We start from the raw sequence: 11,685 nt of genomic DNA, 5'->3' as shown, positions 1-11,685 counted from the left end.
CCTAAATTCTGACTCTAGCGATGATGAGTTCTTGGGGTTCACAGAAGACTAGAAGAGTACTCGAACCTTAAAGTCTCTCTTCATTTGTTAATGACAGTGATGATGGTTCTTAATGCCACTGTTGACTGCTGTTCACTTTACATGGTTGAAATATTATTCTAATAGCTTATTAAATAGTTTAGTACACCATTTGTTTCAGAATATTTTTTTTTCTTGTTTTCCTCCTCTAAAAACTAGGTGCGTCTTATGGTCAGGTGCATCTTATGGAGCAAAAAATACAGTATTTATTCCAAAAAGCAATCAAGAACTATTTAAATATAATTACGAAGTGGTCTGGAAAATAGAAAAAAAACATTCTCACGTGGTCAAAACTAAGAGTCTCTTGGATGGGTAAAATTGCGATTGTAAAAATGAATGTGTTACCTAGATTAAACTTCTTATTTCAAATGATTCCAATAAAAATTGCCAATACAGTACTATCCGTATGGCAACAAAGAATCAACAAATTTTTATGGGATAAAAAACGACCAAGAATTAAGTTCAAAAATATGACGGATATCAAGAGAAGAGGAGGACTTGCTCTTCCAAATTTAAAACTATATCATCAGGCAGCCACTTTGGTTTGGATTAAGGATTGGATAATACAGCCAAATAACAAAAGCACTAAATTAGAACTAGCCGACCAGCAAGTGAGACCACATCAAATTCTATGGGGGAAAAACACAAAAAAACAGTTGGAAGATAAACGAGATCACCCGATTGTGGATAACATGATTAGTGTGTGGAAGAAACTAAAACCAAGACTAAGTCCCAAGCCTCCATTAATGATGGCACCATTTAGTGTTTATGGTTCAATAACGGATAGAAAACAGTATGGATCTATAAGATATGGTGATGTAATAAGGAAAGATGAAACAGTTAAAACATTAACGGAAATCCAAGAAGATCACCCACAGATATCTTGGATGATATATCATCAATTAATATCGAGTTTTAAGGAGGACTGTACAGTCGGAGGGAAAATCAGAAAAGAGACGGAATTTGAACAACTAATGGGTAAAACACCACAACATCTTTTAGGAAAGATCTATAAACTCTTATTATTGTTTGATACAGAGGAAGAACAAGTTAAAGTATGCCAAATTAAATGGATGGAGAACTTAAACGAAACGATAACGATAGAAGAATGGGAACAGATATTCTGGAAAAATGCTAAGTATACTTTATCCCAAAGTATTCAGGAAAATTGCCTAAAGATGCTGCACAGATGGTATATAACGCCCAGCGATATTCAGAATATGAACAGCAAAGCTTCGGGACTCTGCTGGAAATGTCATAAAAACAGAGGTACCTTCTTTCACTGCTGGTGGACATGTGAAGTTGTACAGAAGTATTGGAAAAAAATTCATAAGAATCTTGAAGGCATAGTAGGACAGAGCATAACATACGACCCTAAACTCTTTCTTCTGAAAAAAACACCAGAAACCATGAATGAGGACCAACAGGTTGTATTAAAATATTTGGCAACGGTGGCAAGAGTAGTTCTGGCATCACTCTGGAAAACAAACAAGATCCCAACACACCAAGCATGGTTAGATAAATCCCTAGAATATATTACTATGGCACAACTAATAGAATACATGAAAGACAATACACGAGAACAGAATCATGAGAGATGGAGATCCTTTTATGAATTTATTAAAAATATCAGATAAAAGATCTAATTTAATCATCTTACTATTAGGAAATACACACACACACACACACATATACGGAAGACGGCATTATAAAGAGGGGTAGAGATTGTTAAATATCAACAAAATGATATGTGAATAATATTATTTTCCCTTTCCCTACTGTTTCTTATGTACTTCTATTTATAAATGAAAATAATAATAATAATAATAAAAAGAAAGTGTATTGAAAGTGCATTCTTTGGGCTGTGTGAAAGTGCCCTTACTCTGTGCCCAGAGGAAGGCAAGAAACCTCCAGGAACCCTGGGCCAATATGGTCTGGAGGGAAATTCCTTTCTGAACTAGCTTTGGATAAATGATTAGGGACTGTGGTCTATACTGCTGTGTTTGGCTTCTGGTAAGCAGGGTCCTATTTAAGTGATTTCTGTACCACTCAGTGTGTCAGTTGAATTCTTAAGCTATGCTTCAGCTCTTTTTGGTGGTTCCAGACTTCTAAAATCCTAGTGCCTCTGGGCTACTGAATGTCCCATTTTTTGTGACTGCAGTGGCTCAATATGTGGAATCTGCCTTGAGTCCCTGTGAGAAATAAATAAAGAACTGAAATCTCCCATGACCTCTATGTCCCACCTCTTTGCAAATTTTGTAATCTGGTCTAAGAGTATATCATCCAAGTCCTTTGCCTGGCCTGGTGATCTATAACAGACCCCTATCATAATATAATAGTAAGAGCCCCGTGGCGCAGAGTGGTAAGCTGCAGTACTGCAGTCCAAGCTGTGCTCACGACCTGAGTTCGATCCCAACGAAAGTCGGTTTCAGGTCACCAGCTCAAGGTTGACTCAGACTTCCATCCTTCCAAGGTCGGTAAAATAAGGGAAGATGACTGGGGAAGGCACTGGCAAACCACCCCATAAACAAAGTCTGCCTAGAAAACATTGGGATGTGACGTCACCCCATGGGTTAGGAATGACCCGGTGCTTGCACAGGGGACCTTTACTTTTTACCTTTATCATAATATCACTATTATTTCTTATTACTTTTACCCAGAGAATATCAACTAACCTTCCCTGCTGATTCATGTATTTTCTCACCAACATATACATCCTTGACGTATAATGCTACTCCTCTCCCCTTCCTTATTTGTCTATTCCTTTTAAACGACTTGTACTCCTCAACCCTAATATTCCAATTGTGAGTCTCATCCCACCAAGTTTCAGTAAGGTAGAAGATTTCCTGCCTGGGGTGGGGGCAAAGAAGGCCAAAACTCACTTCCTTGTTCTTCCAAACTTGCACAGGCATATTCCCTGAACTGCACAGTAGGGAGGAGAGAAGGGATCCCCCCTCCACCATCCATCTTGGTCTCCATTAATTCTCTTAGATTCCCTGATGTTCTACAGTAAAGGGGAAACATGCGTGAACACATGAACCTGTGTTATACTGAATCAGACCCTTGGTCCACCAATTTCAGTATTGTCTACTCAGACCAGCAGCGGCTCTCCAGGGTCTCAGGTAGAGGCTCTCCTGGGTCTCAGGTAGAGGTCACCTACTTGCCTGGTAACTTTAACTGCAGATGCCGGGGATTGAACCTGGGACTTTCTGCATGCCAAGCACCCACAGCCCCTCCGCGTGCCCGGCTTGGCTCTCACTGGGCCCTGCTCTGAACAGGACATGGAAGAGCAGAACATTACAACGAAAAGGAGCTCTGCCACTCAGCAAAGGCCCCTCCTCTGGTCTAGTCAAATCAACAAGGCCATTTCTCGCCTCCTCCCATTAGACTCAGTCACTCAAACAAAGGACTGTGGGAGAGCCACTCCATGTCAAAGTAGAGAGGAAAAAGAAGAAAACAGGGACCGCTAGGATTTGCTAGCAGGAACCTAACTGGAGATCAACTATCCCAATCAGAGCCCTCACCACTGACACATTTCTCTTCACAGCATCAATGTATTGGCATCAATACATTGATCCCCAGGTGTGGGAGCTCTGTTCTTTCTTCTGTGGCAAACAGTATGTTCTGAAATTCAAGAGGGCCAAAGGAAGATGCCAGCCTCTCCGTTCCCTTTCGTGTTCATGGTAAAAAGGAAAAGATCCTTACCCACTGAGCCCACGGTCTCGTAATTTTCCTCCATCACTTTCCAGTAGAGCTTTCTTTGGCTGGGATCCAGCAGAACCCATTCCTCCTCCATAAAGAACACGGCGACCTCCTCAAAGGACACTGGTGATCTCTGAAAGAGGAAAATATGGCCCAGTTGATCTTCTATACTTGTCTCTGAGCGCTGAAGAGTGAAAGAAGAGCCCCATCGACCAGTCTATTGAGTAAAATAATGCAATACCTCAAACCGATGGCAAGAAAAATTGTGTTCTTTTCCCCCTTGCCTCGGACAGGTATAATATAGTTTATTTATTTTTATTTCAAAAGAAGAACAAAAATAACAGAAGGGGGTAAAACTCTAAACCCAGCAACTACAAAAAAGGACACACAGAGACACACAGGGAGAGAAATCCAATATTAGAAAAAGTTGACATCACAGTCGGCTTTCATAGACTACTTTGGTCCTCAAAAACACATAAAGATCTTTTTACATCATCATCGTGTCAACAAAGCTGCAATGTGAAACCTGCTCTTAAAAGTCTGGAACAGTTACCAAAAAACAAACAAAAAGGATTAGTCCATTTCCCTCCATACTTAGGTCCCCGCTTGAAGCCTACTACGATCCATCTATCTGGAAATGTATCTGACCTATCAAGACTTCCTCAGCAAATCTGGAGAGATTAAGCAATTATCTAGCTCGAAAAAAGAAAATAAGGACCTAAACTGGTTAACATACCTACAATTAAGAGCAAGACTTTGAAACCATTACAGTGAAACACCAAGACAATTTGCTTGGTCGAATCTACAAGCTACTTTTGAAATATCAGCAAATAGATGCAAAATCTTGGGAGAAATTATTCCCATGGCACAATGAGGATCACTCTGTACCAGAGAACCAGACATACGTGAAAACTGGTACAGGATGTTTTACAGATGGCCCCTCACTCCACAATGGTTACAAAAGATGCCAAACACCGAACAAGGTCCCTGTTGGAAGTGGCAGTGCACAAGAAGGGTCTTTTTCCCCACGTATGGTGAATTTTGCTAGGAAAAGTTGAGGCCATAGGAGCCTAACCACCCCCCCCTCTCCGGGCCAGCTCCACCCTGCAGGAGCGCTGTGAGCCCCCTCCCTCCCTCCATTGCGGCCCTTTCGCCCCCCGAGGCAGGGATGTTTCCCCTCCCCCCTCCCCCCTCCTCTCGCCCCCCAGACCCCGCCTCAGGAAAACCTTCCGCTCACCTTCCCCGCAGGCGCGCAGGAGCCCCCTCCTCCCGCCATGGTCGTCCCCCCAAGACCCCCTTCCTCCTCCCTCCTCCTCCTCGGGGACAAAGCCTCCCCCTCCCCCTCCCCCTCCCCCTCCCCCCCCACATCCGCCGCTGGCGACCGCGCTCCTCCTCCTCCTCGCAAGGCTTTCTGGGAAACGTAGTTCTGGGCAACAACCAGACCCAGAGGGAATGAGGAAAGGGGCGGGAGGGGGGATTGAGGGGTGAGGTCACACAAAACTCACCATCCACTCACACAGCAGGCAGCCATCCATCCACCCATCCACCCATCCACCCATCCACCCACCCACCCATCCATCCATCCATCCACCCATCCATCCATCCATCCATCCACCCACCCATCCATCCATCCATCCATCCATCCACCCATCCATCCATCCATCCATCCATCCATCCACCCACCCATCCACCCATCCATCCACCCATCCATCCACCCACCCATCCACCCATTCACCCATCCACCCACCCATCCATCCATCCATCCACCCATCCACCCATCTACCCACCCACCCATCCATCCATTCACCCATCCATCCACCCACCCACCCATCCACCCATCCATCCACCCACCCACCCATCCACCCATCCATCCATCCATCCATCCACCCATCCATCCATCCATCCATCCATCCACCCAAGGCATGGGGACCGGGGAAGAAGAGAAGTTTCTCCCATCCTTCCTCCCTCCCTCTAGGGCTGGGTGGGGCCGTCTCCTATGCGGGCCCCGCTTCAGGAGAGATGCCGACAACGAGAAAGGAGGCCCTGGGGGAAGAAACCAACCTTTCTGCCCAAATCTTCAGGGTTTGTTTGCTATAGCAGGCAATTTGTTATCAAGCTGCAAACTATAGACTTTTCCAGGCATCAAGGAGAAGAGCTGGTTTTTATGTGCCGACTTTCACTACCACCGAAGGGAGAATCAAACCGGCTTACAATCACCTTCCCCACAACAGGTACCCTGTGAGGTAGGTGGGGCTGAGAGTGTGTGTGTGACTAGCCCAAGGTCACCCAGCTGGCTCCTGTTGAAGGGACTGGAAGTTTTTCCAAGAGAGGGCAAAAAAGAGTCCATATTTGTCTCCCCTTCATGAAAATGATGAGACCTTCAGGGAAGAGGGGGTTGCGTCAGAGTCGCACCTAGAAGATTTTAAACGGATCTTCATGAACTCATATGATTTTTACATTCATACAAAATACACCTACCATCAGATTGTAGATCATTTCTTAGTCTACGGGCAGCACCACAAAGAGGATGCATGCATCCACTGCTTCATGGTACTGTGATGGGGCAAAAACATAGTTCCAAAGTATGGATCCTAATTATTTGAAAGTGAGGTCACACATCCAATCACTTACCACATCCATGGACAGAGACTGCACCGCAAAGTTGCTTCGTGGTACTGTCCCGATGCCAAAACATGGATGCAAAGCATGGATCCTCCGGATTTTTATGTGGGGTCAACCAACAAATCACCTATCACATCCATGGAGACATAGGGCACCACAAAAAACACGGGTCCACCTCTTTGTGGCACCTCCCATGGTTCAAAAACAATGATCCAAAGCACAGGATCCTCAGGAATTCTACGTGGCCTCACCCAAAACTCATTAGGAAATCACATGTCCTTCCGGTGGTTCCAAACTTAACTTTTCTTGTCGAAGGCTTTCACGGTCAGAGTTCATTGGTTCTTGTAGGTTATCCGGGCTGTGTGACCGTGGTCTTGGTATTTTCTTTCCTGACGTTTTGCCAGCAGCTGTGGCCGGCATCTTCAGAGGAGTAACACTGAAGGACAGTGTCTCTCACTGTCAAGTGTGTAGGAAGAGTAATATATAGTCAGAAAGGGGTTGGGTTTGAGCTGAGTACTGTCCTGCAAAAGTAATGTGCTAATCATTGTCCTGTAAGTATCAAGATAATGTGCTAATGAGGGTGTGGTATGTTAATATGGAACCATTGTATCCTGAAGTGATCTGTTAATGTGTGAAATCCAAAGCTAATCTGCATGGCTATTGTTGACTGTTGCCTTTTGAAAACCTCCAGACTAACAAAACTACAAGAACCAATGGTTAAGAATGGCTTTGACTTCTAGTTACACTCTTCCATAACAATTAAAACTCACATAGGTTGTGTGAAAATCTCACATAGGTTATGAAAACAGTTTCAGGCAGGTAGCTGGTGGGCCTGTAGTAGAAGAAGAAAAGTTAATTGGTTCTTGTAGGTTATCCGGGCTGTGTGACCGTGGTCTTGGAATTTTCTTTCCTGACGTTTCGCCAGCAACTGTGGCAGGCATCTTCAGAGGAGTCACACTGAAGGACAGTGTCTCTCAGTGTCAAGTGTGTAGGAAGAGTAATATATAGTCAGAAAGGAGTTGGGTTTGAGCTGAGTACTGTCCTGCAAAAGTAATTTGCTAATCATTGTCCTGTAAGTATCAAGATAATGTGCTAATGAGGGTGTGGTTTGGTATTCTTAACCAGTTTATTCAACTGGTTCTCTTTCCCTCCAGTATATGAAGTTGCCATTTTCTTCAGTGAATCTGATCCCTGTAGTCTGGCGATGAGTTCTAATTCTAGCTTAGAACTTCCCACCTGGGAGGTGGCAAGCCTAGGGGGGCCTTATGGTGAGAAGAGAGAGGAAGCCCAGAGGGAAGTCTCACCTATATGACAGCCATTCCCCCTATCCTAGCGGCAGACATTCCCTCCCCTAGCCACCACTGGGGAGCTCTTTAAAAAGCAGCCATTGAATATTGTTGATGATGATATAACAGTCTCTTTGCCAGGTTCTCTGAACTCCCAGTTTGCTTTTAAAAAACTTCCATCATCTTTCATTGTGGAGATATAAGAGGAAAGCTATCTATTATCAATAAAAGACATAATATTTTTAAGAAATAGTGCACCTGATATGTAGCTAGTTATGTTAGAATGATATTAAATTACCAGTTTTCTAAAACAAAAAATATTTCTTGTTAACTGCTGTTGCTCCTGCATAGTTTGAATACAAAACCTACCTAGGTGTGGAGCTGGCCTCAGTTTCTGACCTGTTTCTTCATTCTTCACTCTCCTTCCACCCCGGGACACTCAGGAGCCCTTCACTGCATCAGACAGGCTGGTATGCTTTTCTTTACCCCCCTTTATTGTGTGCTTTTATTTAGATGTTAGGTTGTCTAAGGTTAAGGTTTGTTTTGTGCATGTGCGTATGTGTGCATGAGCCAGTGGCTCTGAGTGCCTCCTTCTTTTCTCAATCTATTTTTCAAAATAAACATTTAGACTTTTTGCTATGTTTCTGAAAACTTCCCTGTTCCCATAGTGAGGAGCTACTGCCCAATTCTGGACCTTGGGATACACAGGCATAGTCCATAATTTAAATTTAGCCAAATACAAGTGTGTGTGTTCATAACATCCAAGTTGGTGCACAAAATGTTGGGGGGGGGGTGTCAAACACATGTGGTTCCAAACAGTGTCTGAACCAGGTCACTAAGCTGAGCTCCTTTAATGGGAAAAGTTTAGTTCAGTATAGAACTATGCAAGCTTTTCAGTTTCACAGAATCCCACATCAGGTAGAATGGAAAGGGAGCAGTCTGTGGGGTCTACATCAGAGCGTGCCAAAGCTTTGTATATTGAAAATACTTGTGTTTCAGATAAGGGTTAAAGCTGAAAACATGTCTAGTTACCAGGTCTGCTCATCCCCCATCCATCTTGCTCTTGTCACGGGTCAGTGCGTTTCAGTGCCTATGCTCTTAGAATGGACCTCTTCCTGAGGTCCATCTTATTCAGATAGGCACCTAATTCGCAGGACTCAATGATTCCTACAGAGGTAGGCTTTCTTTTGAAATATGCCAATACTTTTATGAAACGTATGTGTAGTTATTTACTATTTATTTCACATAAAACATACGCATGTAAATGGTTACAAAGTTTTAAAAATATGTTATGAAGTACAGACATTATGAGTCTTATACATGTTCATGTATGAAAGCAATCTTAAACAATATCTATTTCTTTATAGTTCTCTTTATAAGAGTTCAAATCTTAAACCTGTAATATTATTTCATTCAGGAATACATCAGTTACAGATATCTCGTAAAATATGGTTAGTACAATGGGAAAAGATCTAATAGTTAAAAGCATCTTAATTCAGAGTACCTAAAATATCATAAAACATAAGACTTAGTCATGTCATTTCCAAATCTCCCCAGTTTATATGTAAGGTTTTAGAGAGATCTGAAAAGGTCCTAACTCATGTTAAGGATATATAAACCTTTTTGGTCCTTTATATGTTATTTTTATCATTTCAATGTCTTTACATTATGTGCCTTTGCTGTGTGCAAAGGTCAGTCAGAATAATCTCTGGTTCCATGGTTCATGTAAGAACTAAAATTATGAGCTCTTAAAGCAGTCCATGCCAAGACTAGGTTCATGAAACCATGGAGAACTCTCCATATGTTATCAACCTATGTAAAGGCCTCTGATCTATGTTAGGATCAGGGAGTTCTATATGTATGTGCAAAGCTGAAGCTATGCAAACCTGAAGTCAGTCAGTAATTTGTAGCTATGTGTAGCTTAAAGTTGTATAATATGTTCAAGAGTTTTGTAAAACTCTGTTCTGAAGTCTCTCTGGTTATGCCAGTATTAGAGAGATCTGTGTGTGAACCTTTAGTTCAATGCAAGAGCTTAAAAGCTCTATGGCTCTTAATCCATGTATAGACTATAGAGTTCTGTGTGAGAACTGAGTTCTGGGTATGCCCCTCATTGTCACTGAGTGCAGAAGCTTTCTCTGTCAGCTGGGAAAACCTCTGGCTCCTGCTCTGAGAGATCTCTCTGGTTAGAGAAACCTCTGAGAGTTTCTCAGAGAATATGTTCCTAGTCTCTTCAACTCTTTGAAAGAATCAAAGCCCCCAAGTCTTTACATTCCACGCAAAGGATGGAGAGAACCATGTCAGGTCTGCGGATGACAGCCTTTCAATAACTCTCTGCCTTCTGGCTGGCTAACTAACTCTGTCTTATATACCTTTAAGATCCGTGCTTATCTGATCATAAGGCAGATCCAGTGCACCTTTGTTATCTAAGAGAATAGTGCTGCTGACCATGGCCACTTACATTAATTTCTCATGACTCAACATTTCCAGCATTGTTTCCTTGTTAAGAATACAGTTCAATGCCGCCTTCCCTCCATTATTCTGTAGTAATAGAACATATTTTTTAAGTTTGGCACCACCTAAAGGACTACAACAATTTCCAGAATATAAGCTCTGTGGATCACAGTTCATTTAGTCAGATACAAATAAAATTGAAGACCCATCAACCCTCTTATCCATCAGAAGGTGGGAGGCACGTTACAAAGAAAAGGCAACATGAATCAGGATGCAGAAGTAAGATGCAAAATGTAAGCAGGATGATTAGATTTGGGAAGATATGAATAGAGGTGGGAAAGGCAGAAAATTTGCACTTCTAGCTCTGAAACTACTTGAGCGTACACTGATTAACATTCATCCAGGTGATTTATGCCTGGAGTGCATCACCTCCCACACAAGACTGGAGACTTTACTTGAGAATCTGTTCTGGCAATGACAGGCCAAGAAAAGGATCCGGGAGTGGTAGTGGATACCTCAATGAAGATGTTAGCCCAGGGTGCAGCTGCTGTGAAAAAGGCAAATTCCACACTGGCCATAATTAGATGAGGAATAGAGAAAAAACTACCGCTATCATACTGCCCTTGTACAAATCTATGGTGAGACCACACTTGGAATACTGTGTACAGTTCTGGTCACCGCACCTAAAAAAGGATATTGCAGTGCTTGACAAGAGGCAGAAAAGAGCAACCAAAATAACCAGGGGGCTAGAGGAACTGCCCTATGAGGAGAGGTTATAATAAAGTAAAAACAATAAAAAGGGCACACTCGTCCACAGAATCCTGGTGGGTGATGAGTCCGGGCCCCAAAGATCATTTAGTACTGTTCTATCGGCCCCCCTGGCCAAAAGGCTCAGGGAGATCTAGAGATGGAGAATGAAATCAGAGAAGTATCCAAAGGTGATGAAGCAGTAATAATGGGAGGCTTTAACTACCCTCATATTGACAGTCAAGCCAAAGAGATAAAATTTTAAGCAACTTCAGTGACTGACTGTGCCCTCAAACAATTCATCCTAGTCCCAACCAGAGGGGAGGCAATCTTGGACTTAATACTCTGTGGTGCTGCCAGCGACTTAGTGCAGGATGATGTAGTTGAGCCAGTTGGCAATATTGACCAACTTAATACTCTGTGGTGCTGCCAGCGACTTAGTGCAGGATGTGGATGTAGTTGAGCCAGTTGGCAATATTGACCACAATGGTACCCATCAAATTTAATGTATATGTATGTGGAAAACTGTCTGGGAAATCTCACACATTTACCTTTGACTTTAAAAGAGGGAACTTCTTTAAAATGAGAAACCTGGTAAAGAGGTTGAAAAGAACAGTTAGGAGGGTTAAATCTCTGGAAAAGGCTTGGGGTTTACTCAAGTCCACCTTACTAGAGGCTTAGCTTGTATGTATACAGCAGGACAGGAAAGCTTCACTTAACACTATCTCTTCTGGCAAATGCCCAGAAGTGGTCTTTATTTAAAAGTCTTTGGTTTTACCACATGGCAAACATGTGGTGA

At 42.8% G+C, this 11,685-nt stretch overlaps 1 protein-coding gene across 1 annotated transcript in view; it reads right to left on the bottom strand.

Annotated features, from left to right (window-relative positions):
- Nucleotides 1–663: 663 nt before the first annotated feature.
- The window catches only part of LOC130479525 (zinc finger protein ZFP2-like), a 41,429-nt gene continuing 30,407 nt past the window's right edge, over nucleotides 664–11,685 (bottom strand). Inside the window, exons 7-8 of the mRNA XM_056851958.1 lie at nucleotides 3,784–3,964; nucleotides 664–707 (exon numbers count right to left, since the gene is read on the bottom strand). Of these exons, the coding sequence (XP_056707936.1) occupies nucleotides 664–707; nucleotides 3,784–3,964 (225 nt within the window). The remainder of the gene's footprint in view (nucleotides 708–3,783; nucleotides 3,965–11,685) is intronic.

Source organism: Euleptes europaea, chromosome 1 (assembly GCF_029931775.1).
Source record: "Euleptes europaea isolate rEulEur1 chromosome 1, rEulEur1.hap1, whole genome shotgun sequence".
NCBI lineage: Eukaryota > Metazoa > Chordata > Lepidosauria > Squamata > Sphaerodactylidae > Euleptes > Euleptes europaea.
The sequence above is the reverse complement of the archived record's forward strand: the minus strand, read 5'-3'. Positions and strand labels throughout refer to the sequence as shown.